Source organism: Fusarium solani, assembly GCF_023522795.1.
Source record: "Fusarium solani strain SB1 chromosome Unknown bctg00000001, whole genome shotgun sequence".
Taxonomy (NCBI): domain Eukaryota; kingdom Fungi; phylum Ascomycota; class Sordariomycetes; order Hypocreales; family Nectriaceae; genus Fusarium; species Fusarium solani.
In genome coordinates, this window is record NW_027072156.1 from 3,776,944 (window position 1) to 3,796,392 (window position 19,449).

Below are 19,449 nucleotides of genomic sequence, written 5' to 3' on the forward strand. Positions count from 1 at the left end.
ATATCAAGCTGGAGCCATCAGCGGCAGTCGTTACCTGAACATGCTTCCTTGCTCGCTCATTGACTTGACTTGACGGCATCAGACGAGCTCCCTCTCTGCTTTGGCTTTTTCTCCCGTGGTGGCATGGCGCACTAGTACTGTAGGTCCTCCATCCCATCCGTCGTCCCCCTGTTGCTGCTGAAGCTTGACAGAAACGAGGCCCTCCGCCTGTGGTGAGATCATGACGACGCGACGCCCACTCGGCGGCTCCAGAGAAGGATCGCAGCGCGTGTCCAGATCTAACCCAGCATCTCATGACAGCGGCATCATGTCGTATCGTATCCCAACGCCCGGCGTATAGCCATATACGCCCTCTTCGCCCGTGCTACCGTGATGCGGCCAATCGCATTTCATCGCCTTCAGACCTGGTGCTGTAGGGACCGCGGGAGGTGAGCCTTTGATCAGTGTAGTCAGTGCCATGCTGCCCTGCTGCTGCTGCCCTGCCCTGGGATGCCATGCCATGCCATGCAACTGCTACCTTGGGGCCGTGTTTGGTCAATGGTTGCTAACCAAGCGCAGCCAGGGGATGGTATCCATCTTTGTTGTCTCTTTGGGCGCCATCTGCCCCTTGCGCTGCCCGATTGAGATCTCATCAGCCGTCGTGATATGACTGCTGAAGAACAAGACTGGCTGTTGCTTGACCTCGTGCATGCCGTGAGCTTGTCTGTCCTGATGTTTGCTTCTACAGCAACGGGATCAACCTTATCGGCCGGTTGTTTCAAGCCAACCGTGCCCATCAGCTCCCAACAAGACTGACTTACTTGCCGTCTCCCTGTCCGTCCCCATCGCTTCCTCCTCTTTCACTCTCGACAAAACTTTGTGATCCTTTTTTTTTTTTTTTTCATAACCCTAGACGTTAAACCCTGCTCTCCCACAGTCCGCACGCACACAGACACACACACCAAAACATGATCGAGCAAGCAAACGTCCATGCAGACAGCAAGGCCCCCCCTCCCTCCCTCCTCCTCTTCAACAGCTGCTCCACCTCCTCCCTCCCTGCAGCCACTCTATGCTCCTGTGGAGATCAAGCCCGCAGCGGCCTGTGAGAGCGTTCTTACCTCCCCTGCTTGCTGAGAGGGGAGAGGGATCCCCTTGTCCAGAGAGGGGGTCGCCTAACCCCTTTCGAGCCTGGCGCGGGCTTCGGGACGTTTTTCATGTCCAGAGGCTTGCCTCTCCGCCTTTCACGATGCTTCTCTTGCCGCCGGGCACCATGATGAAGGGTGGGTCGCAGAGCGGCACTAGCGGGGGGTGGACGGAACGGAGCGTGTCGATGCGAGGAGCCATGTCGAATCTTGTTAGTGACAAGAGCGGACTTTGTCTGACTCGTCGTTGACCGGGGGAAAGGCAGAGAGATGATAGATGCCCATGCTAATCCTCCCGCTTCTTTCTGCTGCTGCTTTGTCATGATTGCGGACATTGTCTCGATCCTGCTTCAACATGCCCTTTGCCTGTGGATAGACGGGAACAGGACCACCAAGGGGAGCCGGGGCTGTACTGTACGTGCCGGGACACCTTGACTTGGCATCTAACGTGGCTTACGGATACCTGAAGAGCACGAGCCTTCGGCATAGATCCTTTGGCTGCTGCGTCTGCGTCTTTGCATGACACGATAGAGTGAGCCAGACCCGTCAGGGCCGAAGATGAAGTGAGCCTGCGCTCACTCGCGAGCTCGTCTCTTTAAGCGCCCCGATGCAAGCCAAGCAAAAGCAAGAGGACCTGTTTCACGGCCCCCGCCTGCATCCCACGCTTCTGCTGGGAAAGACAGCCGCAGATCGAGAGGCCCTCGGCTATGCAGGTCGAACCACTGCGTCCCGTTGCTTGTCGACATCAGATGGTGGCGTCGTCTTTGGGGTTCAAAATCTACCTAGCGTCGCTGTCTGTTGTAAGTCTTTTAGATGGTGAGTGTGAGTGTGAGTTTGGGTGATTGGTAATGGCTCAAGTCAAGATCTTTGCTGTTGCTGTTGGGAAATGCGTCTCTCTTTTGTTGATGGATGGACACTGTTCGAAATTGCCCAAGAGCGGTTCCGAGTGGTGCAATCTTCCAAACAGTCAACTATGAACTGCCGCGGCTGCCTCTTCTCTTGTTGATTGATGTGCACGCCGCAAGTGCTTTGCCTTGCCTGCCTTGCTCCATACGGCAACCATCCCGGGGATATCTCTGCTGAGAAATCCCCGTCTCCGTCTCCATCTTCATCTTAATCTTGTCGCGTCCCTTGTTCATCGTCGCCTGCCGATTAACACTTGGTTCTCTCTCTTTCATCTCCCCTGATGCAGCCCCATCAGCTTGCCCTGCGAGTGCGCACGCCACCTCGTCTTCCCCCGGAAACTATTGTGCCGATCATTATCGTGCCTGGTCGAGCCCAAGTCGAGACTTCGCACCAGCCAGACGTGCTCGTAGCCGCGCATCCAGTGCAGTGTCAGCCCTGTCCTTATTGACCCTGTTGTAACCGTCATTCCATGCCGTTACCCGCGTGGTTCCCTCCTCTCTGTTCCCCTCAGCCACTCGAGCCAAGCCCAAATCAACCCGCTGCTCCAAACCTGGTGGGTGGTCGGGCATGGGCTCTGGCTACACATCGATTGCAGTGCGGCGGTCCAAGTTGCCCGGCTCACGAAGCCTCTGACGTTCCCGTGGGGAAGCCCCCCTTCATCTCCGCAAGGTTTTCTTCATCGTTTAACAATGGTCACTTTGACAAGACAGTTAGCATCGTCATGACTCTAGCATAAACCCTGGCCGCCTAGCCCCAACGCACTCGACTGGGGGGTCAGACGCCCCCCGGCCGGTCAAAGAAGCAAGATCCCGACTGCATCGGGTAGATCAAGCTTGACGGCCTCAGAGCATCCGTTCCCGCGATCTGCGTTTGGGCCGCCTCGGAGTTGGGTTTGGTTTGAGGGGGTCTTGGTCGGGGTCACCGAAGTAAGCTACTCACCAACATCTTCGTCACACAGCTCATGTCCCAGCCCGACTCGCTGCGGCTGATGCTTGACAGACTTGCCGTATACGATGGCCGTTTTGAAAACTTCCGTAATGCTTCGGTGGATAGCGTTACACTGGGCACCGGATTTGGTCAGCAATCACATATTGGCCAAATTACAAGGCTCCGCTCTAGGAACCGGGTGAGCTGGGCTCTCTCTCAACTTACAAAGTCTTCAACCGTGCAGCGCGTGGATCGGAGAACAACGGGCGCCGAGTAATCGGGCTGCTTGCCCTTGGGCTTCGTGTACACCCGAACAAGGTTGAGTTTGTCCCACATGGCCTCCATCAGCTCGTCAATGTTCCACCCGTGCTCGGAGCTGATGGGCACGGCGTTGGGGATTCGATACAGCAGATCAAGCTCCTCAATGCTGATCGAGTCGATCTTGTTGAGGCAGTAAACCACGGGAATGTAACTGGCGGGTTACCAATGTCAGCACCTCAGGACCATCTCTACTTCAGGTGTACCAGGTATTAGAGCTCGCCTACCTTCGACTCTTGGCCTCGAGAATGTCGATCAGGTCATCGACGGTGGCGTCACATCGGATAGTAATGTCTGCAGAGTTGATCCGGTATTCGCTCATGACAGCCTTGATCTCGCCATGATCGATATGGGTCAGGGGCACTGTGCTCGTGATATTGAGGCCACCCTTGTCCTTCTTCTTGAAGGTGATGTTTGGTGGCTCCTTGTTGATTCGAATTCCGAAGCCCTCGAGCTCCGACTCGATCACACGCTTGTCCGTCAGGGGCTTGTTCACGTCGAGCACAATGAAGATCAGATGGCACGTCTTGGCGACGGCGATGACCTGGCGACCTCGACCTCGACCATCCTTGGCACCCTCGATAATTCCGGGAAGGTCGATAATCTGCAAGGGGGCGCCTGGTGAGTGCGTGTCAGCCGATCTGCCACAAAGCCCGGGGGGCACGAAGAAGCAACTCTAACAAGCGGCTCGCCAACGGGGTCGGGTATCAAGCCCGCCAAAACGGCCGCAGCCGCTGGGAGGGCGGGACAGAGTGGAGGAGGGGGAAGACAAGTGAAACTAACCGTTATAGACGACCTGTCCGGGCACCGATGTCAGGGTGGTGAACTCGTACGCGGCCGCCTCCGAGTGTTGGCCCGTCAGTCGGCTCATGAGCGTACTCTTTCCCACAGAGGGGAACCCAATGAAGCCGATACTGGCGACACCTGTCCTGGCCACATCGAATCCAGCGCCGCCTCCACCGCCTCCACCACTGGGGGTCAACAGCTCGCGCTTGAGTTTGGCCAACTTGGCCTTGAGTTGACCCAGATGAAACGACGTCGCCTTGTTCTTCTGGGTCCTGGCCATCTGTTTCCACGGGTTAGAGCCGGTTGGCTGAGATACGGGAGGGTTCGTCGATTATCGTCATCTCGAACATGCCGAGGGAGGGGGGAGTCGATGGGAATCACGCACTTCGGCCTCAATCTCTTTGATCTGGCGGGGGGGTCAGGGTTAGCAAACCTCATCTCGTTCATGGCGCAACTGGTGGCGGTTCGCAGCAACATACCTTGTCCACTGTGGTAGCCATGGTGGCGACTAGCTCCTGCTACGGTATCGGCTTGTTTCCAGGCTGTGTCTGGCCTCAGATCTCGGGTTCGTAGCACAAATCCGCGGTGAGCAGGGGACTTTTGGTGATAATTGAAATGCGTGTGTTGGAGTCTTTGAGATGGTGGGGTAAATTTTTCTGGCAACCACCACCTGCGAGTGGTAAGTGATGTCAGCCAGTGGGGTCTCGGCAGCCAATCAGGTCTCAGGTCAAGTTAGCCTTTGGGTATCAACACCACGTTATGAGTTGCCACTCAAGTATTCAGACATTTTGACGTTTGTTGTTGTTTCGTTGATTCTACCGTGCGTACAAGCGCTCATACAGCGGGATCGAGCCTGTCCAACAGTGTCTCGTTCCAGTAGTAACGTCAAGTGTCCCCCAGCCATTAGCTTGTGTGTACATGACGAGCGTCGTCCTTCTTCCTTACACGCGACACAACCTGTCGCCTTCAAACATCGTCTTCTCAGGTTCTCGGAAACCATCCAACCCATGTACATGACATGACCATTCCCCCAGAAACAGGCCTATATCCCGATCCAATCCTCATGGGTAGATAGATGCCATACCCCTCTTTACCTGTCATCATCCCCATGTCGACAAAGCAATAACCCAGACCATTCCCTGTCTGTGCCTGCGCCGTCCATGGTCGTTACTTGGACAAAGGAAACTTGAAATAGCAGTATAATAACTCTCAACCGTGAATCTGAGACTCAAACCCCATTGGGTGGCTTCAGGTTCAATTTCCGTTAACTCCATTCGTGAGCCCCTCGTGAGCGGTAGTCGAGTTTGTCATGCCCTCAGACGACCCTGGCGTCAAAACCCGGATGGTGCCATTCATTGACTTTTGGCTGATGGGTGATGAATGAATGCCGTTGACAAGAGGCGGGCTTAGGTGGCCGTTGACCAGATGCTCAAGTCCTTGCTCGACGCAGATTCGAGGGTACTCTGGGTCGTCTGGGTGGACTTGAATCAGTCCTCGTCGAGGAACCTTCTTCTCTGGGAACGGTGTGCTGCTCGTCTGTGCGAGTTGAGGCATGTCTTCGCCCACCAAGAGACCGCTATAGTAATACTTGGATCGAGGTGCGAAACCATGGAAGCGACCAGCATCTGGATCTTGCTTCCACTTGTTGTTTGTCACCCACCCACGACTTTGCGCCTCGGTCTCCAACAGTTCGCGGTATTCCACCGCAAGTTGAACATGACACAGGTGTGGGATATTAGGAACAGTATACATCAGATCCGACACCTAACTCGTATTAGCAAATGACAAGTCGCTGGCCATCGTGTCACAACATACCTTGACAAAGAACATCTCCATGTCGAGGAACCTCTCCCAGGCTTCCTGCTTGAGCCGTTGTTTCGTCTGGAAACGCAGTTCGGAGGGATCCTCGTCTCCATAGTAGTTGGGGAGCTGGCGTCCAAGATCCCAAAGCTTCTCGTCGACAAGGGAGTAGAGACTCCATTCAATTCGCCAAAGAGTAAGTTTAGCCAGGGAGGAGACGGGAACACGCTCCCAAGCCGTGTCTAGAACATCTGTTAGTGCAATCCAGTATTGACTCAGTAAGTAAGCTTACATCGCGACAGATTCAGATCCTTCTCGCCGAGAAGGAGAGCAGCGTGTGTGTTTAGAACCCATTGCTCGCGCCCTTCGGGTGTTTGGTTGGCTTCTGGTCGGATGGTATCGTAGCGGCAACCTTGCATCCGCTTGAACTTCTCTGCAATAGTAGGAAGCTTGGGGTTGGGGCAAGTATCCAACCATCGAAGAAGAGGGGGCAGCTTGTCGAGGCGCGCGCGTTCCTGTTCCTCGCGTATCCGTCGTAGTTCGGCTTCGCGAGCGGCTCGCTTCCTTTCCATTTCCTCGCGATGTGCTCGGTCTCGGCGCTCCTTTTCTTTTCGTTCCTCCTCCTCGCGTTCACGGCGAGCTTGTTCGGCCGCTTCTCGCTCGAGCTGCTCACGGTGTAGCCTCTCCTCTTCCTCTCGCTGCTTGCGCTCTTCCTCCTCCTTCTTCTTCCGTTCCTCTTCCAGGCGCTTCTTCTCTTCTTCCTCACGGCGAGCCTTTTCCTCGGCCTCACGTCGTTGCTTCTCCTCTTCTTCTCGTCGTCGACGCTCCTCCTCCTTGCGTTTCCGTTCGGCCTCGCGTTCTTCCTCTTGCTTCCGCTTTCTCTCCTGCTCAGCCTCCTCCTCCTTGCGCTTCTTCTCCTCTTCCTCTGCTCTCTTTCGCGCTTCTTCCTCTTCACGCTTCTTCTTTTCTTCGGCTTCGACTCGCTTGCGCTCTTCCTCCTTCTTTCGCGCCTCCTCCTTGCGAGCCTCCTCCTTCTTCCGCGCCTCTTCTTTCTTCTTTGCCTCTTCTAATTCGGCGAGACGCTGCTTCTCTTGCTCGGCTTCCTGGGCCTGTTTGGCCTGTTTGGCCTCCTTTGCTCGAGCAGCCTGCATCTCAGCTTCTGACACGGCTCGAATTGTATCAGCATCCTTCATGTCAACGTCAGTATCTTCTGACTTGACATCGATCAGCTTCTCGGCGCTGCTGGATCGATCCGGTTCCGCACGATGAGAGTCATGATGTTTTTCCCGTCGATCGTCATCATGCTTCTTGTGATTCGATTTGGATGAGAGCTTGGAAGAATCTTGAAGAGAGCTGGACTTGCGTGGTCGTTCGTCGGAGGATAGCAACTGTTTCGGTCGTTTCTCCTTGGTTTCACCGTCGATACGTCGTCGTTTCAGTGGGACTTCACTATCATCCTTGTCACCATTACTGGGTCGATCAGGCGTGGTACTAGCTCGGTGCCTCTTGGCCGACCCGTCACCGGAAACTGATAAACGATCCCTTGACTCGTCTCGCTTGAGAGCCTTGGTTCGGTCATGGTACTTCTCAGACAGTTTCTCGGGCCTGTGCTTGTCGGATGGTTCGTCGTGTCTCGTTTCGTGAGGGCTGGTAGGGTGGTCTTTGAGTGATGAGGCGTTGGAGGCCATGCTAGCACGCCGTTGCCTCTCTCGTTCTCCTCGTAGCTCGCCCTTGGACACAAGCTTCCTTCTGGGCTTGACAGTTTCACCTTCAGACGACACGCCAGCAGCATCTGATTCGGCACGCTTCACCTTGAGCTGCTTGTGAGAAATCGAGGGAGACAGTTCGCGGTCGGAAACATTGATAGAGGGGAGGCGATCTTCCTTCTGGGGCGTCCTGGGCCACGTTTCGGGGGGTGGTCATCTCCATGATTGGCGGGCGCGTCTGTTCTTCGCTTTTCCTTGGGACTGGTGAGCTTGGCGCTGCTGAGCTTCTTCTTCGGCTCCGGACTAGAGAGATGCCGCTTTTGTTGCAAACGAGCCTCCTCCTTCTCCTTGGCCTCAGCTCGCCTAGCTCGCTTCGCTTCACGCTCCTCTCGTTCACCACGCTCACGCTCTCGGTCCCGTCGGCTGGGGGATTTCGTTTTGGCCGAGTCCTTGTGACTCCGCTTGTGCTCGTCGTAAGCATTTTTCAACATGTGTTCTTCCTCCTTCCAGTTCGAGCCTGCCCGACGCCGTGCAATTTCGTAGTAAGTTTCTCCCTTGAAACGCCGTGTTGGATCAAAACCTTGTTGTTCTAAGAGTAATTCCACAACCTTGATGTTCTCTTGTCCAATTGCTGCTAGTATCGGTGTTGCAAACTCTGGTTGTACGGAAGAAATGGGTGCTGGATCTGGGTTTGCGGCTCCTAAACTTAGTAGCAATTGGATGACAAGATCGTGGCCTCCTCTTGCAGCAGCAACCATGGACTCGGGGTCGTTGAAGCCTTCCTTCACTTGCAGGATGCGGGCAACGGTTTCCTCATCTCCACGTCCAGCAGCTTGTCGGAGGGTCTTCTCGTCCAGGGGCATGTACAGCAAATCGTTTCTTGTCTTTTGTGCGCGTACGGTTCCTGATCTGCGTCCTTGTTGATTTGTGGCAGGGGAATTCCGAGGACTGTCCGGTGCGTGTGAATCTCTTGCGTCATGGGAGTCGTGGTGCGAATGGCGGTCTTCGGAGGTGCGTCGTCGTTCACCTACTCGCTTCCTTGCTGCCATCAGAGCGGCACGAATCTCGTCTGCGTTTTCCGTCTTCTCGCTCACACGGTCGACTGGCTCTTCTCCGTTCACGTTGGCTTTTCGAGGGTTGACACCAGCGTCCAGCAAAAGCTTGACCACTCCGAGGTGGCCGTTGTCGACGGCGTCGAGCAGTGGAGTATCTTTATCGTAGTTGACACAGTCCAGATTGCAGCCGGCCTCGATCAAAAGTTTGACAATATCCTCGCATCCATTAATTGCAGCAATTTGCAGAGGCGTATTTCCAGCGTAGTCGGCAACATTCAGGTCCTCTGGCCTCTCCATAAGACGCGTTTTGGCACCCTCGTAGTCTCCTTTGGCGCAAGCGCGGGCTAGGAAGGTCTGGCCGTGAGCATCGAGATGCTTTTTGTGTGGCGCCATTCTAGCGGGAGAAGCATTCGTGTCGGCGGTGGCAGGCGTTGCCAGGCTACGAAGTTTGGAGCTGCGAGGGTGGGGACTGCCACTGGCAGAAGACTCGTCCGAGTGGTATTCCGTGGAGTGTAGAGGGGGAGGCAGGCGCCTCTTCTTTTGACTGGAGCCGTTGGAGGAATGTGAGGGCAGTTGGGAGGATGCGCTCCTCCGATGAGATCGAGACTGTGGGGAAATAGATCGGTTTTGTGATTCATGGTGTGACTTGCCAGCGAGAGCCTTGTGCTCCTTATGCAGGCGACCCGAGTCGATGCCTACGCTGGTTGTTCGCTGGCGGCGGACCTTGCGGTTGTCAGCCTCGTCGTCGGATTCGAGCCTTGAGCCCTTTCGCTTGTGCGGCACCAGGCGCTCGGTAGATTTTAGTTTGTCACGGATGGACGTCTTGGAGGGCCGAGGGCGAGAGTGTTCAGAGTCGGAAGATGAGTGGGGGTCGTCGGAGCGGCGACGGTGTTGACGCCGGTGCTGAGGTGGGGACGTAGGCGCAGAGCTCAAACCACTCGACGCTGCATCTTTGCCCCGTGACTGCTTTTCGCGTTCGAGATGGGCCGACAGACGCTTCTTTTTAATAGGGTCGCCGCGGGCGATGATCGAAGACTGATTTTTTTCGAGGTCGTGAGGCGGACAGCCGGCCGCCTGGATGGTCGACTTGGAGGCGTCGCCGTCGCCATCGCCATCGCTCTTATCCTCCTGCCTCACCTTGCGAGCCTTTGAAGGGGAGTGGCCATCTTTACCAGGCAGAACGATCGTTTCGGCGTCAGAGTCGCGGTCCTCAGGAGCATCTGCATCGGGCGCCGACGAAGAATTCGCAGGTTGAGAGTCCTTGTCCTTATCAACGGGCTCGGAGGGCTTGGGGCTTACAGGCGGCGGCGTCGACTTGGTGGTTTCGGGTTTGGGGTCGGGCCGCCGAGGTTCATCGCCAGCAGGCCTCGTCTGGTCGGACTGGGCAGCATTCTGCGCATCCATGACATTTACCTGCGAGGACGGCCAGCGACTACCACCATTCTGGTGATGGATGACCAGGACGACGACGATGGGGGCGATTGATTCGCACGGATGAGACAAAAGGGGGAGCCCCTATCGACGACGACAACCGAGGACAAGGTGCGGGTGCGGGCGCGGCACACGAGATGGGATTTGGTGAGGCGTCGAGAGCGAGCGAGAGAGGACACGGGCGCCGGTGACACGAGGAAAGGCGGAAAAGGACAGACAGCGACACGTATGAAGACGATCCGGCGAGCGTTGAAGGTTACGAGGAACAGAGTTCGAGGAATCGGAGTCTCGACAGGAATCGGGCGGTCGGGTCGCAGGCGGTATACGAGGATGAATGAGGATGGATTGTTTTGGAGATGAGATGCTGAAACCTTGTTTTGCTGAATGGATGACTGAGAGCGACGGGGAACTCCCAAGCCGAGAGCGAAAAGAGTCTGTCCGTCCCCTTTGATGGCCAGCGGTGATGTGATTGGACGGTTCTGTGCTTGGGTATTCGTACTATGCTCTGTTAAGGTCTACGGCCGCCCACAAGGTGCTGACCGCACTCAATTACGGCAGACGAATGAGCGGCGTCGTAGACACTTGAGGCCAAGGGAGGCAATAATAAAGGGTCCAGGCTCCCGGGGGCGAACATAAGAATGCGTCTCTCCCGTCACGATCCTTGCCCAGAACGCGTCCGGCTTTTTTTGACGGCTGCCTCTCAAGTCCCGGTCTTTTGGCGCCCGGGGGCAACCCTAGGACTCCTCTCCAGCGCGCTTTTAGTGGGTTTAGCAGCCACCGGGCCCCAACCACCCTTGTGATAATGGCACCTGAAGATGACACCTTGGTCCATCATCTCGACGGCACGGGGACAAGCAAGGCCAGGAATCAAATCAGTTCATGCTCGGGGGTTTGCGAAAGAGGAGCAAGCGGCATTTTTCAATGTTACAAACTGGCTTCCTTTGTCCCGTCCCTGTCCTCCTCCTTCAAGGCTGTCTGCCGACCTCCAGAAGATCGTCCTTTCTTCATTTCTCCCCCGCCGCTGCAGCGCACGTGTACATGCATATCCGTAGTGCGCCCACAGCTTCAGGCAACCACTCGCACTCGGCCTCCAATATTCTCCACTCTCATTCAACAATCATTGCTGATCCCTGGTCGAAACACCGCCTGGCGCCATCACCAAGACTGACTCTGACCCCTCGATCCTCATGAAACAACCCAACGGTACGGAGTGTGGCATCTACAAATTGCAGGGATTCATGCCAGTGCAGTGCAGTGCGTGCTTGCTTGATTAATTCATTCTGCGACCCAACAGCGAGAAAAATCCGACATGATGGATGCATCTGCCTCTTCTTCTGGCCATAAAGACGATGCCGGCAATGGGTTTTCACTTCCACCTTCCCTGGACCACGCCAGGATCACCACTCTACCTCAGACGGCGTATTACATCCCAGACTTCATAAGCGAGGAAGAGGAGCGAATGATTTTGGATAAAGTGTGTAGCTCGGCCTGGACGATATTCATGCCTCATGACTGAACGATACCCCTTAGATCTCGAGTGCCCCCAAGCCGAGGTGGAAGCAGCTCACCAAACGTCGTCTTCAGACGTGGCCCTCGGATCTCGTCAACAACAAGCTTCTCGACGCTCCGCTACCTCCTTGGCTCGAGACTCCCGTGGTATCTCGCTTGCTATCACTTCCAATCCAGGATTCCGAATCTGGACACATATTTGCCCAGAGTCCTCATAAGAAGCCCAACCATGTCCTCATCAACGAGTATCCACCGGGTATTGGCATTATGCCGCATAAGTTGAGTACACGACAGCTCGCGGTCCCGTTGCTATGGTATGCTCATCTTGCGTAGGATGGATCCGCGTATTGGCCTGTCGTTTGTACGGTGAGCCTCGGTGCCAGCTTGTGCTTGAACCTGTACCGCAGCAAGGAAGACGGTGCCCTTGATCCCGAGCCTGCGTGGAGGATCCTGCAAGAACCTCGTAGCCTCCTCATCACGACTGGCCAGCTATACACCGACTACCTTCACGGTATTGCCGATATCGAGGAGGACACCGACCTTACTGCAGACACCGTCGCCAACTGGGACCTCCTCCGCGACGCCGATGCCTATGCCAGTGGTCGGAACATCCGCCAGACCCGTACGAGTCTGACGTACCGAGATGTTCTTCAGGTCTCCAAGGTTGCGAACAAGCTCGGCATGTTCCTCAAGCGATGAACGACGTGGGCGCTCGAGTGAGCCTAGAATACGAGAGGGATCATTGTCCACCTCTTGGCCACCTTGTCCGCCCCAAACTTGTTGGCCATCCACTTCCTCGTGCCGTGTGCTGTGGCGCCCAGGTTCACAGCCACGAACAAGAGTCCGCATAGGACCGTTTTGTTGAGGAGCTGGCCTGGGGGCGCGGCAATCCAAGCAATGGCGACATACAAAAGGCATTCGCAGGTGTAGTGTGGACAGACCAGATATTCAAACCACCCTTCGCTTGGAAGCGTGTACTTTTTGAGGCTTGCCAGATACCTATGGCATTGGTTCTGCTTGAGGCATGCCACAACGTACAGGGCCAGGGCTGACGGCACCTTTCGCGGGACTTGGATGGGTTGGTTGGGCGAGTCCCAGGATGCGAGAATTGCGCCTACGTCTTGTCAGTTTCGAAAAGCGAGTTTTTGCATATTGGTGACATACTGGAACCCTCGATCCAGACAGCGACGCTCATTGCGGTGTAGTATCCAAGCCCGAGCGCCCAGTGAACAAACCACATGGGCGAGGATCCTGGCTTTGACACGCATAAACTCTCATAAAGCCGTCTCGAGCCCTGCAATGCCATGAATAACCAGGCCACGAATACCTGTTCCAGACTCATCGATGACTCTTGGGGTCTATCTTGCAGGGTCGCAATCGTCCTCATGACTGTGCCCCTCTGGATATACTGCCAAGCCCAGAAAGCAGAAAAGGACACCGATATGATGTAGAAGTGCAGAAACCACGAGTGAGGTACTTGTCCGTAGTTTGTCAAGGTCTTGAGGAATGACCTAACTGCTTTGAAACTCTGCTTTGATGCTTCCGGCTTTCCGCTTGCTGGTTTTGCATCCTTGGGTCGTCGAGGGCCGTAGTCCATGAGAGCGCTGCGGACATCCTGCGGCAGAGCTTGGATGAAGAGAATGAGGCCGGCCGAGAGAACGAAGAAGCTCTGACACCACTGCGCCGGCGTCAAGGACGACGTCATGTCGATTGACCTTTGTACCAGATCCATATTTAGCTTTGTATGCTGAATTGGTGGTGCTATAGGGAAAGAAAGGAGTTGACCAAAGTGAGGAAGTGAGGGAGCATGTGCTTAAGCTGCCGAGGCGTCGCGTTGTTCTCTTGTCGTACAGTGTCAATTACGCGTCTTTGTGGCTATGGATCAACGCCTGCACTGTACTGGCACGACACATCACCAGCTTCCACTTCTACGACATCTACAGTCAACTCGTAATTCTCCGTCGGTGTTTATCTAGTGTCATATCTAGTTCAAGGTAATCTGCTGATGGGGTAGGTAAATACATTGTCAGCGCGGCATAATTCCATGTTTGGGGTCACAGTCGGCTCATGTCGTTAACAACTTACCAAAATGGGAGCTTCATACAGCCACCATAATCAACCCATCTTATGATAACATGAGCCGATAGAGAAGTGAAGGTACGCAAACCATGGAATTATCAGACTCGAACTTCTCGCCGTGCTAATGGCTGAGCGTGGAATTGGCTCTTCGCGGCAAGACGACCCTACTTACCCTATACGCCCAAGTCGACGAAGATGGCCTTATGTTCGGAGATCAAATAGTTGCCACAACCCTTGGCCTCCAATAGAACAAATAAGCAGAAACTTGGTGCCTCGCAGTCCTATAAGAGGCGTTTGGGTTGGGCATGTGTAGTATCAAGCGCATGATACCCTTGTTGATACACCGAGAGCTTGGCATGTGGATGATGGGCAGTCGCTGAAAAGAAGATAGGTGGGCATCAACGAAGTATGAAGACAAGAGAGAAGAGCCAAAGTGATGCCATACCTAATACCACAATTACGATATACCCGTGCTGTAATTCGATCACGCCTCATGTGTGTGCGGCCTGGTCTCTCGGACTCAGGGGCTGACGGAACATGTGAGCTTGGACTCAACCTAGTCATCTTCTCTCATGTAGCTATATAGAAAAGAACAGGTTAAAGATATCAGCGTCGCAAGAATAAGAACCAGAGCCAGTGACAGTCACGATAGTCAAGTATAGCCAGAGTGATAAACCAATGCAGCCTCTATTGTAGCGAATGACAGTCTAAACAAGCAATTCTAACCCAAACGAGTGTGTGTCTAGCAAATCCATGCAATGCAACCCAATCTAGAAACAAAAGACATTCACAAAAAACCAGACCAGACCCCTTGAAACCGTTCTATCCCATGCCCAAGCCGGAACCCCATGCACCTCTCCCTTTTATCGATCGATACCCAAGTAGGTACTGTAGGTAGGCAGGTAACTCAAGCTTTGTTGGAGGCAGCTTAAGCACCGGTACCCCACTTCTGGCAGCGGGAGGCGGCGTTGACCTGGGCGTTCTCGCCGAGGCAGTCCTGGTACTGGACGTAGCACTTGGTCTGGGCAGACTGCCAGCCGTCGTTGCCAAAGATGTTGAACCAGCGAGGCTCGATGCCAGACTTCTCGAGGGCGCGGCGGTGGAAGTGGGAGTGGCCACGCTTGTAGTTGCCGCCGTTCAGCTTCTTGCAGCTCTGTACGTAGACGTTGTTGCACTGGTCGTACTGGGTCTTGCAGGCGTCGGCGCAGGCGTTGCTCTGCTGGTTGCGCTGGTAAGACTTGCACGAGCGGGAGTCGTCATCGGTGTAGAGCTTAAAGGGCTTCTGGGTGAAGTCACCCTTCAGATCGTTGCAGCCAACGAGGGGAAGCTCAATGCCGGCAACGGGGTTACCAGGACCATAGCCGTAGGAGCGCGAAGAGGGCTGTTGGCAGATGTTGGTAGGCTGAGGAGCACAAGAGGTGGAAGAAGCAGGAGGGACAGTGCTGGTGGTGGTGGTGGCAGCGCAAGGGAAGACAGAGGTGGTAGTCTTGACAGGGTTGCCGCCGACAGGCTGGTTCTGCTTCATGCAGCCGCTCTTGTTACAGCTACGGCCACGGGAGCAGGTCGAGGCACAGAAGCCCTGGACACCGTCGCACCACTTGGAGAAGTTGAAGCAGTCGAGGACGTTGGGCCAAGAGGCCTTCTGGAAGCAAGAGGCGATGTTCTTGGCGCAGGTGTTGTAGGCGGTCTGGCAGCTGTCCTGGTCCTGGAAGTCGGGGACCGAAGGGGCACACCAGCTGCCGACCTTGTACTCGCAGTCGTTGGGGACGACAACGGTAGCAGTGCACATAGGGCCAAGGGTAGTGCAAGAGGAGGAGGAAGAGGTGGTGACCCGAGAGGGATTGGTAGAGACCTGAACAGGAGCAGTGGTGCTAGTGCTTGTGCTCAAGGTCGAAGTGCTCGAGGAGCTAGTGCTGGCAGCTGCAGCGCTGGAACTGGAGGACGAGCTGGAAGACGAGCTGGCGGCAGCGCTGGACGAGGTGGTGGTGGTGGTGGTGGTGCTACCTCCGTTTCCATTGTTGTTGGCAGACGAGCTAGAGGCAGCAGCAGCACTGGAGGAAGAGGAGCTGACAATGGAAGAGCTGGAGATGGTGGAGACGAGCGAGGGGAGAGCAGACGAAGAAGAAGACTGCGAAGAGCCGGGTACCCAACCACATGGCTGAAGAGACTGAAGGTCGGTAGAGACAAAGACGCTCAGACGGCTGGGACCACCACACTTGAAGGTGCTGTCACCGTTGCAAGGCATGCTGCAGTCCGCAGGGTCAGCCTTGGCGGTGTCGTTGGCCAGAACGTTGCCGCAGTAGCACTCGCCACCGTACTCGATACCAGCCAGGGGGAAGCCCTGGTCAGAGCAGGCGTTGAGGCACTTGGTGACAGTCATGGTAGAGCCATCCATGCTCATACCCCAGGTCAGGGCGCGGCCCTTGGGGGAGTTGTCGGTGTAGCAACCGAGGGGCTGGTAGTCAGCGATGACCTTGAGAGCGCCGCCGAGGATGGTGGTGGTCTTGAAGGTAGGGTCCTGCCAGATAGAGAGCTCCGAGTCGCCACCGCAAGTCTGAGTGCTGTTGCCGCTGCAGGGGAGGTTGCACTGGTCCTCGGTGAGCTGGGCACCGCTGACAGTAGAGCCGCAGTAGCAGACGCCCCAGTACTTGAGACCGGCATAGCGGAAACCGTTGCCCTTGCACTCGGCGACACACTTCTCGACAGTCATGTTGTACTGGTTCTGGCTGGAGCGGTAGATGAGGGCGCTGGCGGAGGTGCCTTCAACACCGTCCGTGTAGCAACCAGAGTAGACGAAAGGCTGGAAGGGGTCCAGGCAGGGAGGGAACTCAATGTGAGTGGCAGAAGCGACGCCGGCCAGTGCGAGAGCCGCACCGGCGACAATGGTTCGAAGCGAATGCATGTTGTTGATATCAACCAGTGAACGGATGTCGAGGGCTGTGAATGGTTTGTTGTTGTAGCAAGTGTTTGATGGTGTTGCACGCCCCGATGGCGTTTGAGTGCGATAAAAGAGTCTTAAAGAGAGTGGTGCCCGGGGGCAAGCAAGGACAAAAGAGGGAATGTAAAAGTTTTAAGAGAAGAGAGTGTGAGAGCGGGCTAACTGCTTGAGAAGCTGCTGTTTGATGATGAGAGAAGAGGTTGTGACACTGGACGGGAGGAGACAAGGTTATTTATCCCCATGCCAGGGTCGACGATCGTGACGAAAAGACTCTCTCCGTCTCTTGCCGATCAGATCTCGAACACCCATCTACAAGCCATGGACTCAGGGACCGGAAGCCCCGTCCTCCCCCACAGTGCCACGAGAGAGCCATGATCGAGGTCCAGGGACGCCTCGAGGCGACGATGAACCCGCTTGCCCGCCCAGCATGGCAAGGTCCCGAGTCGACGGGTGGCTCACCAGGACGCTGTTCCTAGAGCGGGAGCTGTAGACAGACGCCACGAGTCGCCGAAAGCAGACAAAGGATCGAGTATCACGACGTGCGGAACGACTCCACTGGCGGGGGCGAGACAATCCGATGGGGCCCGATCAGGCTAGCTAGCTCGCCCATTGAGATGCCAGTGGTGGACGAGACAGAGAGAGGGCTTGCCGGCCCAGAGCCTTGGGACAAACCGAGTAAGCGAAAGATGCTGAGGCTTGAGAAGCTGACAAAAAGTGACGGGTCCAAAAGGCTGAAGTCTGGAGCACGTGGAGATGCCAAGGGTCCAGGCATGCCCCGATGGCTGTCGGCTCCCGGAAGAGCCCTGGAGACTGTCTCTGGTGTCCCTGCATGCTTGTCACCTTGTTCCTGCAGAGCGAATGCAGGTACCCTTCAAGCGCCATCATGGGGCCAAGGGGCGAGTAGTGACACCGAGGGTCCGAAGCCAAAACCCAGCAAGGCCATCATGAGTCCTCGACTAACAGCGTCCACTTGGTACGACTGTCTGGTCTGCAACTCGCTAGCCACGAGGAGCAATGTGACTACAATGCCATTACCGTAAGAAGCTCACTTGACATATCTCCTCGACAGGTAAACCAGGACGACGATCCTCACAGATCCCTGTAAAACATCCCGTCTTCCCGAAACACAGATCTAGATCTGCACCTGGATCATATTCCAAATTGCCCCAACGGGCATTTACCTTCAGGTCGGGCCCTTGATAGAGTGCCAGAGCTCTGCTAGCTCCATCTCGTGTCCGTACGAGCATACCAGGAGCTTTCTCTCTCTTTCGTCTCCTCCGGCCCTAGGCCCAGCACTTGCTGTTCACCCATTCGGAGACAAGACACCATAGTGGTCCCTTTGTTGCCGGCTCCGATCAATAACCAGCTGATTCATCTTGAACCAACGTCTGACGCCGGAAAACCCTTACCACCAGGACCTAGACGCCCACCGTCCGGGTTGACCGGCTACGTTGAGCGGCCGGATCTGGTCAAGGCTGAGGGACAGCAGAAAAACGCTTTTAGGTTGGCAGCCTCTGCGCGTTGGTCCGTTTAGCTGAGAAGCCACGCAAAAGAGTTCCTGCGCCTCCCTTTCCCTTTCTGGGAATGTCTGGCTTGAGACCCTCGTCATTCGGCGATTGTATGCTTTGTGCTTGAGGTTATGTTGGTGTGGTTCGTGTAAGGTTTCAGGGGCGCGTCGCTCACGTGATTGACTCTAGACTTACACGAGCCGTAGGGTAAGACCTCCATCTGAAAACTTCACGATGGAGATCAGTAGCAACACAATGATGATTTGAGAGGGCAAAGAAAGCTAAGAATCCAGATGATCAAAGTCCGAGCAGTAAATCGAGCCACAGGCACCGATGACACATGACACAGACCTGGGCTCGCCCCATGTACCTGATCTGACAGCTCGAGGCTACCCACCAGCGATCACTGATATTGAAGAAGTCTGACGCCTCAAGGCACATCGGCTCCAGCTGAAGCACTACTTTGACCCCGCCACAGGTCTCTTTTAGCTCCGATACTACCTCTCATGACATGCTTTTCTCATCGACCTGTGGGAAGAGTTTGCGTCGGACGGTCCGCCTGGCGCTTTGAAGCCGTTGAGGTTTTCAGGAACCAAACTATCGCCAACCTACACTGCATTTTCTGCCATTCCCATACTTTTCCATGCCCACCACTAGGCCTTGATTGCCCCCAAGTGGCTACTGCGTTGATGCTATTAAGAACTGCATGTTCTGGGCCCTCATGATGGTAGCTGAGAGAGGGCCAACATGACAAAGTCAAAGTTGCCTGATCCAGACTCGAGTACAAGACGCTTGAATATGTCATCAAGCTCTTCAGCCAGTGGCTACCTACTTCATTGACAAACATCAAGTTCAAAGACTCACTCTTTCAGCCATCGACATCTAACTGAGCCACGATATCAACCTCTTCACGTGGAACTCAAATCATGGCGTCTGCCTTCGCGAGCAGTGTAAGGCTTTTCGTCCGACGACAATCAACAATCAAGACCTTGGATATCCAAATAGGATCATGAAACATGTTGCTCGTATGCTGAATCACATCGAATAGATACCTACGTACTGCTTTTCCTCCCTTCCAATCTCTGGTCCGCTCAATCCTCAAAACGACGGATTAGACTGAGCTCTAGAGTACATTCATCTCCATGTGCAACCAACCAATCCCTTAAACGCCGATGCGAATCGCAAACAATGCATACCCGGCTGCGTCCTCCCCAATTTAAGCCTTGTTCCTCAGGTGAGGGGGAACCCACTTGCCAGGTGCCCGCGTTGCTGGCAGAGGCTCGGCAGGAGGAGCAGGGGACTGCTTTCGGTCCTCCTCGCCACGTCCCTCACCACGTCCCGAGTCTCCACGGTCCATCGGCGCAC

At 55.3% G+C, this 19,449-nt stretch overlaps 5 protein-coding genes across 5 annotated transcripts; 1 reads left to right on the forward strand and 4 right to left on the reverse strand.

The window, feature by feature from the left end:
• Window positions 1-2,958: 2,958 nt before the first annotated feature.
• MRS44_003276 (uncharacterized protein) lies at window positions 2,959-4,558 on the reverse strand (the record flags this gene model as incomplete). Its single annotated transcript, XM_065623150.1, has 5 exons — window positions 2,959-3,087; window positions 3,180-3,426; window positions 3,500-3,890; window positions 4,056-4,338; window positions 4,538-4,558. 5 exons carry the CDS (start codon window positions 4,556-4,558, stop codon window positions 2,959-2,961), a joined length of 1,071 nt encoding a protein of 356 aa, XP_065479222.1.
• Window positions 4,559-5,312: 754 nt separating this feature from the next.
• On the reverse strand, window positions 5,313-10,023 carry MRS44_003277 (uncharacterized protein; the record flags this gene model as incomplete). Its single annotated transcript, XM_065623151.1, has 4 exons — window positions 5,313-5,822; window positions 5,874-6,100; window positions 6,151-7,607; window positions 7,670-10,023. 4 exons carry the CDS (start codon window positions 10,021-10,023, stop codon window positions 5,313-5,315), a joined length of 4,548 nt encoding a protein of 1,515 aa, XP_065479223.1.
• Window positions 10,024-11,359: 1,336 nt separating this feature from the next.
• MRS44_003278 (uncharacterized protein) lies at window positions 11,360-12,258 on the forward strand (the record flags this gene model as incomplete). The annotated part of the gene is made up of 3 exons (XM_065623152.1): window positions 11,360-11,524; window positions 11,581-11,888; window positions 11,967-12,258. The coding sequence occupies 3 exons, from the start codon at window positions 11,360-11,362 to the stop codon at window positions 12,256-12,258; spliced, it is 765 nt and encodes a 254-aa protein (XP_065479224.1).
• A 23-nt stretch (window positions 12,259-12,281) lies between these two features.
• MRS44_003279 (uncharacterized protein) lies at window positions 12,282-13,264 on the reverse strand (the record flags this gene model as incomplete). Its single annotated transcript, XM_046268399.2, has 2 exons — window positions 12,282-12,673; window positions 12,724-13,264. The coding sequence occupies 2 exons, from the start codon at window positions 13,262-13,264 to the stop codon at window positions 12,282-12,284; spliced, it is 933 nt and encodes a 310-aa protein (XP_046137393.2).
• A 1,302-nt stretch (window positions 13,265-14,566) lies between these two features.
• Window positions 14,567-16,540, reverse strand: MRS44_003280 (uncharacterized protein; the record flags this gene model as incomplete). The annotated part of the gene is made up of 1 exon (XM_046275347.2): window positions 14,567-16,540. The coding sequence occupies one exon, from the start codon at window positions 16,538-16,540 to the stop codon at window positions 14,567-14,569; it is 1,974 nt and encodes a 657-aa protein (XP_046137394.2).
• Between the last annotated feature and the right edge of the window lie 2,909 nt (window positions 16,541-19,449).